The sequence below is a fragment of the Eleginops maclovinus genome, chromosome 22 (genome assembly GCF_036324505.1).
Source record: "Eleginops maclovinus isolate JMC-PN-2008 ecotype Puerto Natales chromosome 22, JC_Emac_rtc_rv5, whole genome shotgun sequence".
Lineage (NCBI taxonomy): Eukaryota > Metazoa > Chordata > Actinopteri > Perciformes > Eleginopidae > Eleginops > Eleginops maclovinus.
In genome coordinates this window covers 8,616,051-8,640,286 of record NC_086370.1, presented here as the reverse complement: position 1 = coordinate 8,640,286, position 24,236 = coordinate 8,616,051, and the positions used below count along the sequence as shown (strand labels likewise).

The window sequence follows — 24,236 nt, the reverse complement described above, 5'->3', positions numbered from 1 at the left end:
TTATTTTCAAACCCGCTGCAGCTGCGCCACTTTGTCTGAAACGCCTGGTTTCTTTTTGGCAAGGGAATGCTTTCAGATCTTTGATAAGCACTACTGGACAGAATGAGCTGCTCTCATAAACGCACTTATTCAGAGTGTGGGTGGAGGGCCTTGCAGTTAGATGTTTGAGGTGGGGCTTTAAGACCCAAGATTAGGGGAGCTGTGTCTCTGACTGCAAGTCGGTAATCTGCGGTCTGTGTCACACAGGCGTAACAGCTCGCCTTTGCCCGTAAAGACCAAGAAGAGATAAAGAGATAAAAGTGCCCAGTCTGTGAGCTGATGCCCATAAAAGCTCTGCCGTCGGTTCTCAGGGTGCCTTCGAAATGCGATCCTGTAAAAATATTTTCTCCTCATTAACCTGTCATCCGTGGAGCCGTGACGCATAACCAGGCAGGGGAGTGCTCAGAGTGAGGAGGGTGGAGGGAATTGTCTAGGGGCCCAAGGGGGAGACTTACCAGCTTGGATGCTTTATTTGAAGGTCGTCCTGTGGTAATGTGTTGAGTAGGGTAAAAAGGCCTCGGTGGGCCCGGAGTGTTTAAACAGCAGCAGTTAGTGTAAATCTCCCCAAACGCAGACCCCAGACATGTTCAGGGCACTCAGAGACCTCGACACACACACACACACACACACACACACACATATATATTTGTCTCCGACAGTGGTGAAAGTGCGTCTCTGAGGTCTGTTCCTTGTTTGGACATGTCTTTCATTGACGCTGTCCCTTCTGCCCAGCTTGCTTGGTTTTTTAGTGTTATTTGTCTAGCTGCGTGTGTGTTTGTGTGAGCTGCGCTGTTTACGTGTGTCCATCAGCAGCTAGAGGCCCCCTGGCCGAGCCTCCTTGTCTGGGCAGAATGTATGCGTTTCAACAGTCTTAGGATGCATTGTGAGGGCTGTATGTTGGAGAGAGAGTACGGATGTAGGGATCAGGGCCTCTGTTTATTGTTTTTTGATGAAGATCGGCTGAATCTGACCCTGGGTCAGAGTGTTGGCACAGGCCAGCCTAGGTTAGACCTTCTTCGGCTCCAGGTCACACTAGGCCCCTTTGTACACCCTCCAAATTCAGGCTGGTCCTGAGTGACAACCAGCTGAATAACATACTGCAGGGAGACCACAAATGTGCCCGTATTTGTCTGTTTGGGTCAAATGTCCTTGTCCTGCCAAGAGTGATTCACAAATTCTTAATCCTGACATAATATCCCATTCACCATTTTGTTCAACCTCCTATATTTTAAAACAGGCTCCTTTTTGTGTTGCATGTTATTTTTGGATATCTTTCAGCAGAAGCAAACAGAGCAAAGTCTAACATTTGTGACCTCATCTATCCCACACACAGCCCAACATGGAGCCACTCTGTCTCATACTGGAGTAGGTGTTCAGTTGTCCGGCAGAATACTGTATAACTTACTGCTCTTTCCTGTTGAGCTGCAGCGATACTGTTAACAAGAATAGGCTCATTCAGACTGCATTCACAGTGCCTGACTTGTGCACATAAAGGGACACCTAAGCTAGGGGTAGGGTGGGTGAAAACCCAACTGGAGATGTGAGCAGGAAATCAGCAGCAGATGTGGGTGTAAAGTGAGGCAGATGGAGGCAGAGGAACCCTTTTACTATAGGACACCGGGTACACCTACTGTCTTGTGGTCTGTCCTCCAGCAAGCCTGAAAGGGGAAAACTTGGAGCCATGACACAGATTTAATACAGTCAAGCAATGAATGACCTCATCCTCACAAAGCCTCTCTATGATGCAACATGTGATAATAACTCCCTTTATAACACATAAAGTTGTAAAATCAGGAAAATAACACATTTTATTTAGTGATTTAAAGTGATTCTCCCTTTGCTCATTTGACTTTCCTATATTTCTAAATGTACTGATTAATCGTCACTGTATTGACAAAATATTGTAAGGTCAACACAATTTACCAAAGCACAAGCAAATGTATACTGTATGACCAATATTCCAAAACTAAACAATATTTAATTTACAATGCTACAAAACAGAAAAACAGCAAACCATTGCATATGAAAAGCAGAAACCAGAGAAAAATGTAGCATTAAATGCCATGAACTGCTCTGTCAAAGCCAAACTCACGGCTGCATTTATCCATGCATTTGCTCCAAACAAACCAATGTTGTTGTTACGAGAAGCTCCTGAAGATTGGCTCAGATTTAGCCTGGACTGACACACTTTTACTGTATTAAATATAGATTTTAATGAACTAGTTAACAGGTAATTAAGTCAGAATTGTTAATTAGTTTTCTTACCCGTCCTCCATTTTGGACAACCTGCAGATGTGAAAGCCACTTGTAGCTGGTAGTCTCTGAGATGATGAAAGCTGTCTCAACCCTTCACATACCAAACTCATACTCATGCAAGGAGGAAGAAAAGGAGCAGAATGCAAAAGCGGTGTAGGTTTTCACAAGGATTCACCGGCCGCAGCGAGGCATTGGATTTATGTGTCTGATTAATTGGTTTTCTAATAAATCATAGGTACAGGTCTGCAGCATCGCTCTTTTTTTTTTTTTTTTTAGGTGTGTGAGAAAACTAGAGAAGGGAAAGGGTGCACAATGAAGGAGAGGAACAAGGTGACAGCTATTCGTTAGAGTCGTTGACTTGGTAATAAAGTTCACTCGTGACAGCCGGCCCCCTGCTATCTGTATGTGTGTGTAGAGTCTGTGTGGCCTGAAAAGAATGAGCGATGCTGTGTCACAGAGGGAGCTGTGGAGTTATAATAGATCTGGAGTATTGTGCAACTGCCTGACAAGCCCGGTGGAGTTATGTGTTTATTTACTTGTGATGATTGAAGTTGTGTAATGTTTACTCTGGAGCGGCTCATTATTCAAATGAGGTTGTGTAATTTCCCCCCGTCACAATAAAGTTCAGTTCTTTGGGAAACTGGCACTTTAGAAGAGCGTCAACCTTTGAATGTGAAATAGACCCTATTGTGCTTTTTGGGGTTTCCCTCTCCTGTAGTGTGTTATATAGGTTTTTGTGCATGTAAATGGTCTGCAAAAGCTTAAATCCCAAGGTTGTCTACACACAATCCCCCCCTGCCTTAATTGCCTCCATTTGACTCCTTTCTTTACTTCCGTAACATTGTTTGTTGTACCCTTTAACACACTACAAACAATAGTTTAAAATGTATGTCTCTCCATTTAGTTTTATTGCTATTATACCCATGTCACCCCTCTATCTATTTAGCTCTTCTCCCCCTTTTTTCCAAGCCCCTCTTTTCCTCCAAAGCTTCCAACATTGGCGGGCCCCTCCATGCTGGCACTCAGATTGCTCCTATCAGTTCCATCCAACGAATGTCCCGTTACCCATCTGCACCTAATTTTCTCTCGTCCTTCCCAGTCTCCGTCCTATCTCCCTCTCATTTATCACACCTATGACGGCGGCCAAGTCTACCCGCCAAAGTTTATACACGTTTCCCTCTTTCTCCACTTGTTTTTTTTCATCCCCCATCTCGCTTACCGCCTCGCTAAACGAGCCTTTCAAAGATTGTCAGTCATCGGCGTCACCTCCATATCCGTCCGAACTTGCGAGCGCAGAGAGGAGGGAAAGATTGAGGGATGGTGACGGATGGGTTCATGGGGGAGGCTTTGGGCTACTCGAAACGGGGGGAAGAGAGAAGGACTAAACCAAAAGAATATGTTCTTCATCTGGAAACACAACATCCTGGTCAATAACCTAAAAAGAAAAACATATCGCGTAACTTTCACATGCAGTACCTACCTCTTCCTGGAACATAGATTTGTGGGATTTTACTCCCTGCAGTCTTCTCTCTAGACAATGTCAGTTCAGGAAACTGTTACTGCTCCTTCTGTTGCTATAAGTAACTGTGAGATATCGTGAGGGTTATTGTGAGTAAAGGCAGAAAACATTTGGCTGAAGGAGAGCCAAAGGGGTAGCTGTGAATTACAGGGCCTTTCAAGCCAACCTGGGGAAGAAAGAAAATAAGAGGGAAGATAAAGACTGACAGTGGTGAGTTGAGTCTACACTTTCAGGCCAATAAAGAAAAGAAAGCTGACAGATCTTTCTTTCTTCTTTTCTCTGTCCCCTGTCCAGACCACTAATAGCAGTGTCCTCTCACACTCTTCATCCTTTCTTCTTTTCAGGGGAAGAATTGAGGAATTGTCCTTGTGCCATGACTAGACCATGTCTCTCAAGTTGGTTAGAAAGAAGTATCTCTCTGTTGAAGGACTGGATATATCATTTTAGAATGTAAATGCAAAATAGAGGCCTTCAGAAATCAGGAAACCACTGTTTTTCTTTCACAAATGCACACTGATACAAAGTGCAAACACAAATTTGGTATCACACCCAAAGAGTGTGCCATTGTATGTTTGTGTTCATCTTCTACATGCCTTCCTCTTTACGTTCTAGCTACCTCTCCCATCCCAATATGCTTCTGGGTGGGGTTGAAGTGCAATGTCAGGGTGCAAACCCATAGGGATAAATATGTGTGTCATTGTGTCTCTGCCCTGGAGCAGGTGTGTTCTGCATGTAAAGGTGTGTCCCTCTGCTGTTGAAGGAGTCTATAGAGGTGAGGTAGAGTGTGAGAGTGTCAGGCTGTCTGCGCTGACAGTTGCAGAAGGCTGTAGGTTGTTGGGACATGGAGAGCATCCAATCAATGTGTGTGTCCATCGCTACTACAGATGCATAGCATTCCAGCACCATCCATCTGTTAGCAGAAGCACTTAAAGGGATAGTTCGGATGTTTTGAAGGGGTTTGTATAAGGATCCATAGTGAGTGCATTTCCTACAGTTGATGGTGGTCGGCACTCCCAAAGTTCGAGAAACTAACAGCGGGACAGAAGAAAAGGAATGTACTGCAGCACGAAAACAGTCATTTTACAATGGAGTTTGGCTAAAGCATACCAGGCGCAAGAGCATACAAAAGATGGTTATATATGATTTAAGGGATGTCAAAAGAACCAATACTTACAATAGGGTACTTTTTTTTACTGCAGTACCATAATAGGAAGGATAGAAAACATTTGTTTGGGAAGCCGTTCAACTCATTATTCATGTAGCCTTATTTTTTTACTTGATAATGTAGCATTGTTAACAACAAATCTGTGTTGAAATGGACAGAAGGGAAGCTAGGTAACATCAGCTTTAAGCTGATTGCTATTCGCAGCTGGTGAATGGAAGTTCAATACAGTTGCATTAAGGCGCTTTCTACTCAATGAAAAAATGTGTGTTGGGTGAGGGTAAATTAAAACATTTTCATGAAGTTCTTTGTGAACTTGTGAAATGTAGATTTGGCGAAATCTAAGCAAAAGATGTCAGAGGGGGGATTATGATCTGTTTAAAGTCCTACAAAAAAAGTGCATGTTGAATATGTGATTGATTGTTGTCTTTTAGTTGTTTTGCTGTGTTGTTAAATTGAGAATCTTGGAATTGTGGTATACGCATCTGGTATTTACTGTATTGATACAATTTTTGGTATGTTAACGTTTGAAAAGAGGGTGTCTGTCGATTTTTAATTTTGTAGTTTGGCCTTTTTTTTTTTTTTGAAAGAAAAGCATTTTGCTGCTGCTGCTCCCGCCCAAAGACTCCTTTCCTGTGTACCTCATATAAACCATTTCAAAACACATAAAATATTGCTTTACAACATGTTGGTGTCGTTTGTCTCGTTCTGAATTCCAGTCACACTGTCCTGTACCTCGGTTTTGGCCTGTGTGACTGTTTGAATTGTAGTTTAGTCCTGTACTCCTTCCTGTGATCAGTGTATCCCCAAAATGATTGTTTTTCATTTCTCAGAGCCACAAAGCAGCCTAGTTTATTCTCATGGCATCCCATCCTGCATGTAAAAACAGGCAGCATATTTTCCATATAGGCGTACTGACAGATGGGTCGTGGTCAGAGCGCCAGAGATGGTATTTCCTTTGTCGTGCTTATTTTGAGTTGGTAATGACATCCGTGTTTTTTCTCTTTTTGTTCTGAGTGTAATCGCCCACCACTCTTTGACCTCAGTTATGTAAAAGGAAAAAAATGTGTTGAAGAGATTTTGGAGTCTTTGTCCTACAGTTTAATGTTTTCAAACTGGATAAATATTATTGTGTGCGTTGAGATCGTGCAGCGGGCCCGTTGCAGGCGCCTGCTTGTTTACAGAGCTATCTCTGCTGTTTGTGTTTGTTTGGTGGTGCCGTGTGATGGAACACAGGTCTCTGATAATGGAGTCTCTTTCTCTTCCTCCTCCCTTTCTGTTCATTCAACCCCTCACTAATTTTTCGCTCTGCCCCGCAGCTGTTTCTGTTCAGCTTGGTTTACTTTTCCATCCAAAATGTTAGGTCAAATACAGACTTGTACCCATTTCACAAACACACACTACAATACGCTGGTGTGTTTACATTTCCTGCTCAGTATCGCGGACAACATAACACTGCTGACACCGAGAAGCATGACTCAAACAAAGAACTTTAACAGAGTGCAGCTTGGACCAGGTCTCAACCCTGGTCCTGACCCTGAGGTCAGTTTACAACTTGTCAAACCTTTAACCCTGAAGGGTCACAAGCGGGGTGTGAAAGTGCTGTCGCTAGGGCTGCGCAAAAAAAAGGATCGTTTTCAATATACATTTAACTGCCGGTACCTTTACATTCAAAATTCTGAAAAAAAAGGTAACAATTTTCAAGAACCAAGGTGATATCTTGCTTACAGGAATTAAGTTATGGGGGGAAAAAAAATATGTATGCTCATCCTGGCAGTTGAATAAGTAGGATTTCCCCCCCCAAAAAAATAAATTTGTATGAAAAAATTGACATATCATCATCACATATGACCCTCTAGAAGTGTATGGCAGGGTCCGCATCTGCAGAGACCCTGCCTTCTGTCTTTATTTCCATTTTTTGCTGTGTTTGGGAGATTTATGGGCATCTACCTCATAAAACATGTCAACCGAGAGCCACATTATAAAAAAGCATCCAACAGGAAACTACGAAAATAGCGGGCTCTGCAACGGAACATATGCATATATATATTTGGGAAAAAAAACACCAAGAGGAAAGCTTGTTCCAAAATGGGGATGAGTTTCACTTCCTGGCGAACACTGTACACAACTTTGAATGACAAACCGCAACCGAAAAACTGCTTCCTTTATGCCTCTGAGAAGCTGTTATAAACAGAGGTCAATTTTCAAGATTTTAGACATTTGCTTTTTATTTAATCAAACAGCTATGAATAGTTTTAGCAGTAGGCATAACCCTCTGTCTTTGTCGCTTTTCCGTTCCCCAGGGGCAGTACCGGCCTTCAGACCTCCTGTGCCCAGAAACCTACACCTGGGTACCGATAGAGCAGTGCGTACCCATGCTAGAGAACTCCCGCTATGCTCGTTTCAACCGGGATCCTGATGCAGGTACAACATCCCAACACTCATACTATTCTTCCTTATTGAATGTTTTTAAACAGAAAACTGCATTTTTCTAACATACTGCCCTGCCAATGTAAGCTTGGTTTTGGATCGTCCAGTTCTTTGTACACGCTCTTCTGGATGAACCCTTGAACCATGTGTTAACATCTGATCTGGTTTCACTGTGATGGTGTGTTGAGAACTTGTGGGCTTGCTCCAAGGCAGTGTGCAGCCACTGTTCAGGGGCAGAACGGAGGGCCAGCAGCTCAGTCTTGTCTCCACATGATCCTTCAGCATGTTCAGAGAAGGAGCCAAAGGACCTTGTTGCCATTATTTGAATAGTGATATTAGCAATAATAAACCACATGCAGAAGGTAGACTGGCAGACGCCCATCGCCTGGCTGAGAGATGGAGGCCAGCGAGAGTGTTAAGCAGAGTGTAAGTGAGTTTGACAGTTTTGAAAGAAGAGTTTTGAAGAGTTATTGCAAAGGTGCATATGCCAAAAAAGACTGATAGATTTTATTTTTCCTAATTTGTAATATCTCTCTCTGCCAACTTTCCAGTGTTGGTTCGGCTTGTTTGTGCTCTTGGCTGTTTTTAGGAAAATATGCAGTAAAATTCCTGCAGCTCCCACATAAACACAAATTCAATAATTGCCACTTATGCTCTGCACGCTGAGCAGATATTCTTACACCTTATGAACTGACAGTCTAATGGGTATGACAGTGCTCAACTTCAGGAAAATAAGATTTATTTGACCAATACTGTGTTATAGGAATTACATGTGCCTGGGTTCAAGCATATACATAGTAGATATTTCATCTTTCATCTCACGATTATCCTGGCCAAAATAATTAGGATTCATGATATTATCCCAATAATCATCACTGTATTAATGAACTCTCAAAATGGCTGAAAAACATTACATTTTATTAAGGAACAAATTTTATTTTTTCCACCACAGATGGAGCAAGTCTAACCTCAAGAGTTCTTTTGCGAAGGAGAATCAACTCAATCAATCCTAAACAAAAAAAGTGATCAATCATAAGATCCCTCCGCATGAATAAAAAAGCTAGTTATTTCTCACTACTACCTACACATTAACTGTTAATATTTCCCGTGCCTGATGGGTTGAGTGTACAGGGGCTGGACCTATCCTCCTTACTCTTCCTTATTCATCTTATGGAGACACTGATGGATAGGAATAAGTCATAGAAGATACGAGAAGATAAGAATAAGATTTATCAGGCAGAATTGATGGATGAAGGATATGAGGGAATAGTAGAAACATGGCAAATGGTTTTATAGAGATAGAAAAAGAAAGGGAGGAAGGCTGGTACTTGTGTGCTGGCACTAGAAGAGACAGAAATAGAAGATGGACTGACAGGGATGTTGTAGTGAGGTCATACTTGGACTGGATGCCATGCAGAAAGATAAATATGATGAACTTCAAAGAAAACTGGCACGGATGCCCTTTTCCTCTCATCCGTTCTTTTTTTTTAAAGGAAGCAAATCTTAACACTTGTCCAAAGCAAATCTTTTATTTTTATATCCTGGCTCACTTTCTTGTTGACTCAAGTGATGGTGAAAGCTCCACACCCAGGAGAGAAAAGGCCACTCTAAGGCTGGTCATTTTCAAAATAGGCCGTGGTGGGTCAACCCTTTCTTGTCGATCTAATCCCTAGACAAATGACTGAGGACAAGGTTAGCTTTTTTTTTTACTGTGGCCAAAGCGTGATTGTGTGTCTGTGGTTCTTGCGGTGCCTCCATTCCTGCGTGGACTGTTGATCTTGGACCGGTCTGGACATTATTTCAGGCTAAGCTGTCCAAGCACGGTGTCATTACATTTCAGTGCTGGCTGTCTGGACGGCTAGCTCTCAGGCCTGCTGCCAAAGCTGTGTGGTGCCAGACTGTAGTGGCTGTGTGGAGGCTTGTGTCTCCCCCAGGAATACAGCCACTGTCAGTCAGTCACCAGGTCAGCATGCAGACTCAGGTTAGCAGCATGGCACATTGATGGCTAGTCTTTATTGGCTTTATACTAATGTGTGGTATAAATAAAGACATGTTGCAATCTGTGTTTAATTCCCGGGGAAGTCCCAACTGGATTAACTGTAAGGGAGTAACTTAAAAGATACAACTTTTTTTTGATGTTTTGAATTATGGCCTGTTCTCTATGCTTTCAAGAAGTCTACTCTAATCTCCTATTGACTCTGTTTCTGTTCTGTTAAACATTTAACAGAATATATTATTAATACCAATCACCTTAAGGCTGATTGTCAAAGATAGCACCTGGAAATTTGCATCAATAATGCTAAAAGTTACAAGAAAAAGTTTTGGGTATAAAACATGTATAGGACACGGTGAGTTCCTGTGTATGTGTATATATATATATATATATAAAGCTAGGTGTAAAAAAGGGCGGGGGGGGTGGGGTGTGATTTCTGATGTCAGTGTGACCGGGTTACAGAGCTGTCCTAATGAGGTGTGTAAAGACAGCCAATCTAAAGTTTACACAACTCTGTCCGAAGCTGCAGGCTAGCATTGATTACACGCTGACACATCGAGGGCCCCGGGGCCTCATTTAGACCTCTAACAAATGTACATACAGTATGTACACACACAAAGACACACTCACATCCTACACACCACATATGTGTTATCTCTCACACACTCATAATCTAGTGTTTGCTTGGCGGAGGAAGAAGTAGGGGCATTGCCCGCTGAGCAGGATAAACACACGCAGAATGTGTGACACAAGTACTCTCCCCCTGGACCTTGAGTATGTCCAGCAGGCGCTAAACTACACGCACACAAAGATTCACATACACACATGTTGAATGAAATATATCTTTCTCTCTCATGTCTTATATAATACACACACTCACCTCTAATAATGCCTCCGGGTTATACAGTATCTGTGCTTTCAGCCATGAAATGTGAACCCAAAACATTGGGGTGGGGAGATGTTCCACTATATTTCTACATTTTACAGTATATACTTCCATATAGTGTCTCACTTGTCAGGGCCACTTTGCTTTACTTTCTGCTCTTAGGTCTGACTCGCTAGTGGATAGAAGAACCATTTTACTCCTTTAGGTCGCTTGAGTTACGATGCAGAAGAGAGTTTCAATTTCCCCTTTGATAAGAGCTATAATGATTACTTGATGGACAGATCGAGATAATGGTCAACTTACCGGATCATTGATACGGCAAAGCAGTTTTCAAGCAGAAATTGCAGTTTTCAGCCTCTCAAATGTTATGAATTCTTACTTTTCTCTATTTTGTATCAGGGTTTTGTCTAAACCGGCTAACAGTAGCGCTGCAGCCTCTTACTTTGGGCATGCGCTCCCATATACAAAAAGGCCAATTTTCCCCGTAAAATGTAAAAGTGATGCCAGAAAACAATGTTTCTGTTCCTCAAAAACTGTGTAGTTACTAAAAAATGAAAATCGTGTGAAATAGACCGTCAGATGGCATAATTTTGAGATGTTAGCGCCCTCATACTATATTTCTCTAGAAACATACCCTGGTAGATCATATTAAACTGAACATTTCTGTATGCTCTGACAAAACAGTACTTTAAAAGTCATTTTCTTAGATTTTGAGAGAACGTAATGGACCTTGTTTCACTATTTCTGACATTCATAGACCAAACGATTATTCGAGAATACAAACAACAAATTAACCAACAATGAAATAATACTTAGTTGCAGCCCTTCCCTCGGATATGCTGCACTTTTACCACAGGGTAGGAACCTTTCATTCATTTTATCATAATATTTATATCCTTTTCAATCCAGGAGAACACTCTTGGACTTCAAAATCTATGGTCATCTTCAGAGCTTCAGGGTCAGCAGGACGGATGCGGTCTAACAGAAGGGCTTGAACCCAGGTCTTCCGGTCAAAGAGCAGTCTTAATACTCACTACCCTACACCACCATTTTGGCCTTTCTCCTTTCAAACCTGAGCCCTGTTTTAGATCTGAAACATTGGGTCATAGGAAGTGGTCATAACCCTGATGGCCTGCTTTTGAGTGCCGTCCAGTGTTTAAGCAACGATTTGAAAGTTGGAACGGGTGGGAAGATAGAGAGGAGCGTGGCGAGGTGTCAAAGCCTGAAGCCTCTGCTCTGACCCACTCACTCCCTTTCCGACCCTCACCACTCCTCTTCCCCCCGACCCTTGAACCCCCGACCCAGAGGAGCTGTGACCTCAGAGCGGCGTGTCACTGAACGTCCGGTGGGCCTGGCGGGAACAGGGTCTGGAGCTGCTCAGAGTGAGGAGGGGGGGGGGCACTGCTGGAGGACGGAGTGAGAGGAGAAGCAATGAAAGATGTTTATGTGAGCAGCGGATGTTTGGATTGAGTAAGAGAGGGAGATAGGGCCTTCTGCTTAGTATTACTGTTGGGGTTAATAGAGCATCTTAAAGCTGCTATCCATCCTGCTCTGCGAGGGGACAGTGGTGCTTCAGAGCGGTGTCATGTTCGAGTGGACAAGTGTACCTTTGCGCAACTGTTCTGTAAGTGGGCTGTTACACTGAGAAAGAACATGAGGAGGCACATAGAGCTAAGAGGGACAACGCTGAAGCCAGCTTAAGTTATTAGTATCGAAAGTTTAAATATTTTCATCCCATCAGGGTGCATTCATTCTTCACGGACCAAAATTAACCCTATGTGAAACATTCTTCATCTTTCAAAGCCATTCCCCCCTGTATGGTAAAACTCGCACTGCGGATTTTCTTAATATAAAAGTTTATATCAAACATGTTTCAATTGGGTAACTCAGCAGTTTTTTGAGACACAGTGGTTAGGGCATTACTGTGCTGGGAAATGAGGCTAATAAATAAAATATGAATCCGCAGGATAGTTTGAAAAAAAGAAAAAAGTTAAAGTATGAATATATTTTATGGATATTGCTGGTTGGGAGAGCGAGGAGCTTCTGGGCTTTATGTTTATTCCCAGCTCTCCTATTTCCTCTGGCTTCCCTTTCAGGTACTGCCTGTGCTTGAGTCAGATGCTATAGTGATACATGACTGGTTGGGAAATTCACTTACTGTACATCTACCTAAACACATCAGATTATTAGATATTTTTCATTTAGTCTCCCTTGGTGCTGCTGTCCTGATTTTACCTTGCACTGCAGCTGAATACTGCCAGTATAACGAGAGCACAATATGACAAGACAATCGGTCTTGTCAGGCTTTAAGTGATGCATTTGTGTCCTGTGAGGAAGTACTGTGTGTGTTGTGGGTTTTGCAACTTCACACAGATGTGGCTGTTTTTTAAAGGGGCCTATTATACTTGTTGCGGTTTTCCAACAATTTCTGTGCATATTAATGGTCTGCAAAGTATAAAATCACACATTGTTTATGATAGACTAAACATGTCTCAGTAGAGGCACAAAAGACACAGATGAGCCTGAAAATGTGCATAATATGTCCTCTTTAAAACATCACTAATGCCTCGAAAGGAGGTAGATGCCACATCAGTTATAAATTGTAGTATTACTTTATCAAAAGAAGAGCATTGAATGGAACTGAACATTTTACATTTTTTCGCTCCTCTCCCAACTAGTTTTGAAGGAGTTTGATTCACTAACTGGCTCTGTTGATCTGATTGGTTAAAGTTAGCCCTTGATAGATGTGATCGTTCATCCCATCATCTGCTAAAGTATTTTTAGAGAATCACTACCCTTTTCCGGTTTCCGCTGATGGCTTCTCAGATGTTTCTCTGTAACAAAACTGCCTTTCAACGCATGTCAAGTGTTTTCTATGATCAATGAAACATTTTTAACCGATTACAGCAGCAAAGTAGGTTTTCTGATCACATCCAGCCCATAAATAGTCAAAATTGCTTTGTAAACCAGGGATTCTTTTAACATCTGGCATAAGAGAAAGACCTTTTGTTTGCGGCATTACATCACAGTTTTTCAGCATTTTCCTGTTATCCCAGTTTAATAGGTGATCAGGTGGGATTTAGCAGCACTTTGGTGAATATTTTAGGAATTAGGCCGAAATATGGGCACTTACATCACTCGTACCACCTGGTTGGTCAGCTGCGAGCCACATGGGTGTTGTCATGGGGAGCAGTAGTGGCGAGTGGGAGGCCCCTGAGCTCTATTAATACCAAATCTAACTCGCTTCTGTTCGACTGATGTGTCGCCATGGGCCTGGCAAGCAGGTCCGATCCACTGCCTGGCCTGAAATTGATTCTCATCTGCTTTCTCTTAGCAAGGCCAGACCAGGATTGCGCCAGAGTAGCAGACGGATTGAACAAAATATGGGGTTTTACTTCTCAGAAGGCATGGTATGAATGTAAAATCGTAGGCATTTTTCAATTGTTGTAACAGCCGCATGCTCAGAGGAGGCTTCGCTAATAGCTAAGGAGAGAGATAAAAGCTTTATAAAAGGGCACTAAGAATGACAGATGTTCTAGTGACTGACAGAAAATGAAAGACTCCTCAATTCTGACTGGAATGGGAGATGATCAGAGCTCACAGTGGGAACCATTTACATTCACAAACAAAATGCTGTATATATCTTTTTCACGTTGTATTAGCTCTAGTTAATGCACCCCGCTGTGCTACCCCTTGCATGTCCTCCTGGCGCCAGACATTGGCAGCTTGGCTCAACCTCTCACTCCTGGAGGCAGCGGTTATAGTGTCGAAGTGAGGGGGCATCATACTTTCTTCTTTACCCATTTTTCCCTCTGACTCTCCAGAGGTCCATTGTTAGCTGCTGAACACGCACACTTCTGAGATTAGCAGCGTTTCCACTGGTCTGATGGGACCTGGCAGTGTACGACACAGGACCTAATGAAACACTGAGTTTGGCAGGCCAGCGGGGGGGGGGGGCAAGACCCCGTAAACAAGGGCCAACTAACTCACCGTGGCTCCAGGTTTAGGGCATAGGGGAATTAGAGCCTTGGGGGGGAAGAAAAAGCTTTCTACTTCTCCAACAGTTTCTTGGAATAATAGTGAATCCTTGCCAAATGATTTAAGAGGTTAACTAATAAGAGGAAAATAAGGACAGTGTTTTGCGCACTGCTCTAAATTACATTCTCATGTGTGTGATTCAGGAGATCCCCGGGTGCTGAAGGACGTGGGCAGACTTCTGGTGCTATACAGACGGGCCGTGATGCCCTACGCCGCCTACTCCCGTAAACGTAAAGGCTCCAGTGACGAAGAGGAGGTGCAGCAGTACGGAGGCTTGGTCGGCCAGGACTCCGCCGAGAGGATCTTACTATACCGCTCCTAAATCACACAAAGTCACACCTCTGCACCTTTAAATTATATGTGAATGCACACCTTCAAGCAATCTGTGTGTTTTGTTTATGTACGTCTGTGTGTCTCCTCGCTGTCTGTCAGAGTGCTTTCTGCTTCCAGTAGTCTCACAGCGCTAAGCTCTACACAGGCTGGAGTAATGCAGTAGCCAATAATTATCTATGTATGTAGCCATTCAACCATCGGCCTCATTCACATTCATTTAAAATATATATATATATATATATATTCATCAATAAATCTCAGTTCTTCTCCTTCCTTCTGATTGATTTGACCCCTTGGATGTTGTTTTGATATCACTATTTTTTGTATTCTCAGCCCTGTACGCTTAAGCAGTGATTTCCCTGATGGTGATGATGTCATTCGCAGGTGACCGCTCTCCCCCGAGCTGACCCAGGTTCAGCTATATGTCATTGTCACTTGAGGAGCATGTTCTCTTTTGAATGTTCAGTGATTTTTGAAGGTGGTTTTTACTTCGTGTACATTACGTCCTCAAACTTCTTTTTGAAGGATGTAATGTAAGTATTTTTTTTCATTGGAACTCACAGTTTTAAATGTTTCTTTGTGTGTAATATTTAATGTTTTATTTGCTTTTCTTTTAATATCGACAACATTTTTTTTGTTGAACCAAATAAAAGTGATGTCTATTCCATGCTGGGACTATGTTGTTTTCAATTTTGGACCATCACTGAATTCACCAGTTAAATGATTGTGGATTGTTTTTTCAGCGAGTGCAATCTCTCCAAAATTGCTGGAGAGAACTTGTTGAAATTTATCCACTTGGACAAAATAGGTTATTTGGCCATTTAACATTTATGTAAACTGCAACTTCACTATTTTGTGGAGGCTTACCACCATGACGCGGTAATTCTAGTGACACATACAGTAGTATGCTGATGTCTCCCAAAACACATGCGCACCCAGACATGAGTGCTTGAGTTGAGACTTGTGAATCGGGCCAACCAACAGGTGTCGGCTATACGAGCTGCAGAACACAAACGCAGAATCCATCTCGCCCTCAAACCGTGTCAACCGCAGTACAGCTTAGCCAGTGTTTGGCAGGGCTGATCTGGAGCCTATTTAACAGATTACAGACTTAACACACTAGAAATATAGTGTGATATTGTATATGTAAACCTAAATGTTTGTTTCGTTTGACAACTGTTGGTGCACTTCATTTGTGTTGGAACTTTAAAGAGGCCATATTAGGCTCTTTGGGGTTTCCCTTTCCTGTAGTGTGTTATATAGGTGTGCATGCAAATGGTCTGCAAAGGTTAAAATCACAAAGTTAAACCTATCCAATCAGAACATACTTGGCACCGGTTTTAGACAAGGGTGAAAAGAGCTGCTGCAGCACAGGCAGTATAAGAAAACTAAATCACATTTTGAACATTAAAGCATGTTAAGATGTCACAGTAGAGGCACACAATACGATTTTGAAACTTGAAAATATGCATGAGAAGGCCCCTTTCACTTTCCTGTGGGACATATCAGGTGGCAGACAATTGCATTGTATAAAATTCAGGCTTTTAGGAAAAGCATTTGAAACAAATAGTGTTTACATTATTCTACACCACGTTAAGCAAAACAAATGCCACTTTAAAACCGTGCCTTCATAGTAATCAAATTAGTTTTAGTTTTTTTATGAATTATCGCGTTTACTTGACCAACATTGGTTACAATGCAAAAGTAACTGCTAGGACATTGGTTGAACAGTAGTTTTCCTATTTGTCATTGTAGTGACACAACGTTTTTTATACTACAAAAGATGTTCGTAGTGTTGGTTGTGCGACTCCTCTGAAATCTTTGTACATGGACAGTGAAGGCAGGATATTAACTTTTGCGTTTTTTGTAATCCACACCGGTTAGTAACTTATTCTGGATGCTCACCTAGAAACACCCACTCATCGAACTAACTGAATGAGAAGTGTAACAGCAGACTTCTAAATGTCAGCTTGACCCTTCCTGGACTGCCCTTGTATTTGTGCAGCAGCTTTGCTCTCCAATGCAGCCTGACCTGCCACCCATTCTGCCAGGTCTGCCTGTCTGCACCCGATCTTGAGAAAACAGTTGAGAGAGTCAGTCTCTCCAGTTTAAACTCAACCTGGGTTTTAAGAGCAGCCTGTGTCCTCAGGAATTAGGACAGATTGACAGGCTAATTCTCCGAGAAGGGAACACTGACGCTGGCTAGCGGCCATGTTGGATTCACTGTTTCTCTCCCACATTAGGCATGCTTCTCCTCGGACTTAATGTGCACTCACACACACACACACACACACACACACACACACACACACACACACACACACACACACACACACACACACACACACACACACACACACACACACACACACACACACACACACACACACACACACTCTCTCTCTCTCCTGGCACTGTCAAGGGTAGTTAGTCTTGGTGGACGCCGCAAATAAGGACATGTGCCAGTGCTGTGGTGGACCTCTTTCTGTCAAAACAAGTGGCCTGGACCGGCCGGGCTGTTTTATAATGAGTCCATAATGCTGCGAGACACAGCATGGCAGCATTTCGACATTACGCTGATATATAATTTTGTCAGTGATCATAATTCTTATTAAGTATGAGGTCTGTACTGACCATGCACCGCTGCTGAAATACCGTTCAGCCAAGGGTCAGCATTCAGAGAATAAAGGGTCCTGCAGAGAGGGCTTTATTTTCATGTCAGACCTGAGTCACAGATATGGTTTAAACACTCCCGATGGTTTATTTTAGGCTGTGTTGGTGCCAGATGGGTGGGGGCTTGTCACATTGGAAAATAAAGGGAATGCCGAAAAGCTGGAAAAGGAGAGTATGACACTGTAGTAAGATAACCTCAAGAGCTAAAGGTGCGATTTTAAGTGAGCATTGTAAACAAGTAAGAAATGTCCTAAGATTTTAATTAAATGAGACACGCTATATTGGAGTTGCAATTGACATTTGTATACTTTAGATGTTGAAATGTCAGTAAAGGTCAAAGAAATAGAAGAGTCAGTTTGAGGGGGAAAAAAAGAGTTCAGTTGAAGTGTATTTAGAGAAATCATTTACAACTTTAGTTTTACTGCTCTCTTGTTGCATTGTGAGCTTGTGAAAGAAGTCAATGCAAAGAAACAAAAACAGCAGCATTATCAACCAACAGCAGCATTATCAACCAACATGAAAGCAGTTAAACTGTTATTATCTCATCCAGGGCTTCTCGAGAGAGTGTGTAATTGGTTGTGTGTGTGTGCATGTGTTTATCTCTCTGTCCGCAGCTAATCTCAGACCTGACAGCCTTATCTTTCTGGTCATTTATGACGGTTCGCCTGAGGATTTTCATGTTTTACGATGATTCATATGTTTTGTTTTTTACCATAATTTAATGCTTTGGTAGCAAAACTCAGGTTCTAGCCTTTGACTTGGCTAGAAAACTATGACAACTATGACACATTTTGAACCGGAGCACCTGCAGATTAATACCAAAGACGATATCTGAATATCAACTGAATGAAGTAACAATTTATTTGAGACAGAATCCCTGTTTCCGCTATCTTCATCATCTTGAATGTACGGGGGCAGGTTAGGACAATCGGGTAAGATTCAACTCTTCCTTGTTTGGTTGAAAGAGACACACGTGGTGGAGATCTGCACTCTACTGCATTCACTTTTGTAGTTTAAAAGAGTGAAGCAGGAAACAACTGAAACACAAATTAAAATGACAGATTAAATGTAAATGAATGTGGTAGTGCCAGATTAATTTAATAAAGTTTGTGCACTGTTTATGGTGGAAGTAATCGTACCTCCGTCCTTTCTCCAGCAAAACATTCCCAATTCCCTGTTATATCTACAGTGGTTTCCCCACACATGTATTGCAGCCAAGTGAAAATGCCAGGGGACTCGCAAAGTAAAGAGGATGTGTCAGCGTGAAATACTATGGGAAGGATATGAAGGTCTGTAAATGAGGAAAAAGAGACGCCATTCCTGACGTATTTCCCTTTTTCCAAACCTCAAATCCAAACTTTCGTGTGTAATCATGTCAGAGAAATATGGAACAATATCCCTCAGCTGTTTATGAAAATGTCTCTAAATGCTACGTGCCTCATATTATTTGCTTTTGTGGTAAATAAGAGGGAAAAGTGTGTTTAGGAAAAGGAAAAGTATTGCAGATTTTCATGTTTTTTTTTAATATCAATTTTCCCTTACAACAACACAATTCCTTATTTGAAGCAAATGCTTCATCCCCAAGCATCCCCTGATTACATCTAGTACGTGAGTAACCTGGGACCCCATCTGAGGGGCCATTACATGACGCTGTCTTCCTGTTTGTACATTTATGAAACTATCTGTAGGCATTGAGCTGTTTGATCCCTCTCTATTTCAGTCCTTCACTGGGTTAATCTTTCTGCGGTGCACGCAAGCTTTGTTTCATCGTACCCGGGGACAGAGTGTAAACACAGCCTCTGCCCACGGTGTGTGTGTGTGTGTGTGTGTGTGTGTGTGTGTGTGTATGTGTGTGTGTGTGTGTGTGTGTGTGTGTGTGTGTGTTGACTTGTTGAGCGTGGGCTGCTTGTTATGATTGGCTCCCCGGACAGTGAATTTACAAGTTTTTATTTTTTTGATTCGCCTATGCTCACAACTCTGTCCACGGGTTTGGTCTGTGTCTGTCTGAGTGTATGTCTGTTGTGATGCAGCCGTGTATTATTGGCTCATGTTTGCCCTGGCACCCACGCCAGGCCCCCCAGACCAGCGGAAGCTCCCAGGCCAGAGGAAGTGCTGGGTTCCTTTGTGAGCAAGGCCCCCTTGGATTAAGCGTATCGCACCCTAAATGCAGGCCCTTTCTACTGGGGATTATCTGAGGGACAGGGGGGCGCCCACTCCCACTGGGGCCCTGTCACCCAAATTCAACACACCGTCACCAGACCGCTCCCTAGCTCCCTCGCTAGGATACAGGACATGAGGGGAGGCATTGTGCCCCCAGAGACAATGCTAAAGTGATTAGCTGGAGTTATTAAGGGACCGTAGAAAATGCATTTTGACATGGGGCTTGATCCAACTCGATGTGGGACGTGGTGAAAAAATTCAAAAGCATCAGGTTGTTGTGTAAACAGAAAAGTATTTAAGCGTCAGTGAGGGGCAAGTTACTGTAACTCTGTTACTTTTGTAACGAGTCACACCCAACTCTGTTAAGCGTAGCTACTGTATTTGCAAATAGTTAGAATTCATTTAATGTACTGTCAAAATGATGTACAGTACATAAGAAGATACAAGGGAAATATATTAATTCGTATTAGAATTATATTGATGGTTTTGTGCTCTGTGATGACCAATGGCTGAGGTTTGCACACTGCAGCCAAAACTGTACATCATTTGTACCTTTTTAATGGGCAATTCCACATTCAATTAAGTAGTTTTTTAATGTCTTTTTTGTTATGCTACTTTAGTTACAATTTTCAGATGTCTAAGAGTTATTAGCAGTTCTACCAAAAGAGACATTTCCCCTCTAACACTCACATGGTTTCAGTGCAATAATTGCTTCAGGCTTAAAGATGAAAAACTCCCCAATATGAAAAATAAAGAATAAAAAGGACATTTAGCACACTTTCAATTCTGTATTTAAACTTCTTTGCACTTTGTTTTTTCTTCTCTCATGACCCCTCAGATTTATGTTGTGACCGTTTCGAGAGCCCTGAAACCTGAGCCGGTAGCCACCGGACTAAACTAACTGTATATAAAATAGTTAAAAATAGCCCCAACTCCACCTACTCCTGCAGTAAAATACTACTTATATATTGATGCATTAACTTATTTAGTTAGTGATAATAACGCCCTGTCAAGCCCAGTGTTTTGTAAAGAACAAGTGCTTTTTCTCTCATATTTTAGTACATTATTCTGATAATTCTTCCGTACCTATGCCTTTAAAGGACCTTAGCTTATAACGGGGGTATTTTGCATTTGAGCAGATGAGGTTAAACTATAACCGGGAACAGGCTTTGCAGTACATAAGTTATTCACTAATTCATCATTATCAATTCATTGTGTGACTATAAAGGTGAACCCGGGTGCACAGGCATGAGAAGAGAGCCCCTCTGGTGTTAAAGCGCTGCTGTGTTGGCATGGTGACACAGACAAAGACAGCAGGGAGATAAATATTGTCATCATATGACCCCCCCCCCCTCTATGGTGTTACTGCTTCTCTCCCCCTACAGGTTTTTACCACATTAATGTCTCTCTTCTGTTTACTCCTCCATTATCTTCTCCGCTGCTCCTCTGGCACAGGCTTGTGCATCTCTTTCTCCTGGAGGCAGTCATACATATTCCCACTGGCATTAGAATACTAATGTGTCAGGGTGAATGGGGTAGTGCTTTCTGGCGGTGGTGGGAGTCAACCCACCACTCAATATGTGTGCTGTCTTAACAGTGGAATGTAAATCTTCTTTTGATTGCTCTCTCTCTCTCTCTCTCTCTCTCTCTCTCTCTCTCTCTCTCTCTCTCTCTCTCTCTCTCTCTCTCTCTCTCTCTGCCTCTCTGCCTCTATCTCATTTAACTCCACTAGTGAAAAACTTTCCCTGTCTCTGTCCACACTATTGGATATGGGAGATATATTTTCCACAACAGTTAGAAGTGAGAGTCATGATCAACACCAACCGCCTGCTACACTTCTACACCCACCATTTATTCGGACATGAAAGCCAGTGCAGCCAATATTTGCAGAGCTCTAAATCTTCGCCTGTTGAATGCTGCTGTTGTTGCTTGTGAAGGGGAGGGCTTGGCATCGCCACGGCAACCTGCTGGTTCTGAGGGGGAGCTGGCCCATGAAGGAGAACAGAAAATGTCTGTATAATTAACATTACTAAAACAATGATATGTATGGCCTATGCAGGCTACAAAACTCCATAAAGTGAAGTCGTAGCAGAAAAACAGATTCCTGTTGACTGTTCTTCTTCACTTTGATGGTAATGTTGTTTTCTTGATGGAGTTGTCATGGTAAAGCATACGACATTCATTTGCTGCGGTAACTTTGCATGCAAATTCCTATGAAATCGCTATGATTATCTTAAAAAACAAGACATTTTAAAATTTCCTTCACAAGAGGCACCTCACGACCTCACTTTTCCTCACATCCCGTTTAATGCTCTAAATGCATTTGGCCCTAAATCTAACTTATAAAGGATCCAATCTTGCCCCTTGTAGCCTATAATATCTTAAAAAGCAATTTTTTCCACTAGTAACAATTGTTTTGTATGTTCAGGTTTCAACGATTTACAGTGAATGTTCTTAATTGACTAAAATTGGTTAAAGAGGTATTTTTTACACCAAAAGACTTGAAATACAACACAGAGTTCCTGGAGTTATGTCCTCACAGCATGACTTACCTACATACTTATAATTTCCATTAAGCTATATTGACGTGAACAGCCCATATAATGTATAAATCACTGGCAGATCATTTGCTGAAAGTGTACTACCTCATAAGTACCCCCCCTTCCCCCCCACCAGTTTGAGAATCCTCCACACATGAGAAGCCATTCCTGATTAGCCACGCATTCGAGAAATGTCAGAAATGTTTCATGCGTCTTGTCTCAGCTCGACTGGTGCAGTCAGATGTCCGTACAGGACTGATAAAGGCTACGGGCCAGGGGAGCTGAGGGTTCAGAGGGGAGGCGCTGCGTGCCATCGGGCCAGTGTTTTGTTTGGGAGGATGAACCATCAGCCAGCCACTGCTAACTTGGATGTTTCCAAGAATCATGCTGGAGGAGGAACTGATGTCTTTCTCTGAGAAATCAGATGACAGACCTGACATCTGTCCATCACTCAGGAACACACCACCTGAACTCCCCAACAGCCCATGGGACTATGTTAGGCCATTTACAGAAACACTTAACTAAGCAAATGTTTTTATTTCTGGCAAAAAAGAGGGCACAGGTCGTCAAACTGCCTGGCCCGGGACTGCAGTGGAAAAGGTTGTGTCTGCTGGTGAAACTGGGGTGGTTTCAAATGAAGTTGGAACAACTGGTGGGAAAAAGGTGTAGTGGCATTTTTCCTGGACTGTTTTCACATGTTGATCGCTAGTGACCTATGCTTTCATCTTTCAACCTTTAAATAACTCTTCAAACTATCTCACAATTCAGCTGCTGTCAGGACTTAAACTTGAAACTGAGGTTGCAAATGCTTTCAGAACAACAGAAACTTGGAACGTGAAAAGAGGCATTGAGAGCACTTTTGAACCTTAAAGCAGGTAAAAATGTCACTGTTGAAGCACAGAATACAAATATGATCCTGAAAAATGATATTATATGTCCTCTTTAAAATCAACTGACACTTTTAGATGTTATTATTTTATATAAGTTTCTACAAAATGAAAGCATTAAAGGCTTTTGTAAATCTTGCAAAAGTGCCCTCAAAAGCATTCATGAGAATGATGTGAAACTATGCAAATCAATTTCAAAAGTCAAGCGCTGTGAGTTCAGGTAACAGCCAATACATCAATGAAAACCACAATTGTATTAAATATTTGGGCTGATGTGGTTTGCCTGGACACAGTATATGCAGGGGGAGAATTCATGTCTGGGTTTTGACTTTGCGGTCTCTGCATGGCGCCCATAAATCGAACCAAATAAGGGTCGTGGCAACATATCATGCTCGCTGCAAGATAGAAGAGATTCACTGATCCTAGAAATCCCCTGTGGCATGCAGCTTGGCCTGCTCTCATTCAAACGCCTTGGCCGTGGCTGGATGGAAGCCCATCAGCGACTTGCAGAGCTGATCATTCTCACATAACTTCAAACTGTTCCACGCTGCTGGCTCGGGCTGTTGAATATGCGTGAGTGTGCCGGCTTAAAGTGCTCTCTGCAGGTTTACTGCTGACTTTACTGATGCATGAACAAGGATTCACCAAGTATTCCTTCATAACAGCAGAAAAAACAGTCAATACTCTTTTCATTGACATTGTTCCACCAACTCTGGGTCACTGCTTTACAAAGAAATCATGGAAAGTGTCTTTCAGCAATGATTCAAAGGACGCTTGCTCAGGTCAGCATATGAGGCCGCAGTGAAGAAAGTTGTTGGCAGAGAGGATTTCTCAGAAAATATCCCCTCCGCCGGTTTTCGCCGGCCACAAATCCCTGCTTTGGCTGGAGTGACTCTGCTGAATGTGCAAGAAAAAAGTAGGGGGTAGCAGACGAGAAAAAAGGGGAAGAAAACAGTGGGCTGTCGTACAAATGAAATGCAGATTCTGTATATGTGATTTTTATGTCAAAATAGAAAAAAGGAAAAGATGAAAAATGGAGAGAAATAAACATCATCGGGCTGGCTGGGCCTCTTGTTTCATTTGGCGGATTGAGGCTCAGTACCATTACAGCCCAGTCATTACCCAGGAATCCAGAGTTGGGGAAAAGAAAACCAGGCTTTTCCTCCCTCTTTCTCCCTCTTTCTTCAACCCTTAACTTACACAACGTCTCTTACCATCAACATCCCATAGCTCTCTTTGCTCTCTATTTTTTGTTTGTCTATATTCCTTGTCATCTGTTCCCCTTCAGGGAAGTTTGTTTTCACATACAAGCTCCTGAAA

At 42.4% G+C, this 24,236-nt stretch overlaps 1 protein-coding gene across 4 annotated transcripts in view; it reads left to right on the top strand.

Annotated features, from left to right (window-relative positions):
* LOC134858790 (arginyl-tRNA--protein transferase 1) overlaps nt 1-15,323 on the top strand; it is a 58,770-nt gene extending 43,447 nt beyond the window's left edge. For all 4 annotated transcript variants that reach the window (XM_063874915.1, XM_063874916.1, XM_063874914.1 and 1 more), the window contains 2 exons: nt 7,280-7,400; nt 14,467-15,323. In XM_063874915.1, the coding sequence (XP_063730985.1) occupies nt 7,280-7,400; nt 14,467-14,645 (300 nt within the window). In that variant the 3' untranslated portion in view covers nt 14,646-15,323. The remainder of the gene's footprint in view (nt 1-7,279; nt 7,401-14,466) is intronic.
* The last annotated feature ends 8,913 nt before the right edge of the window (nt 15,324-24,236 follow it).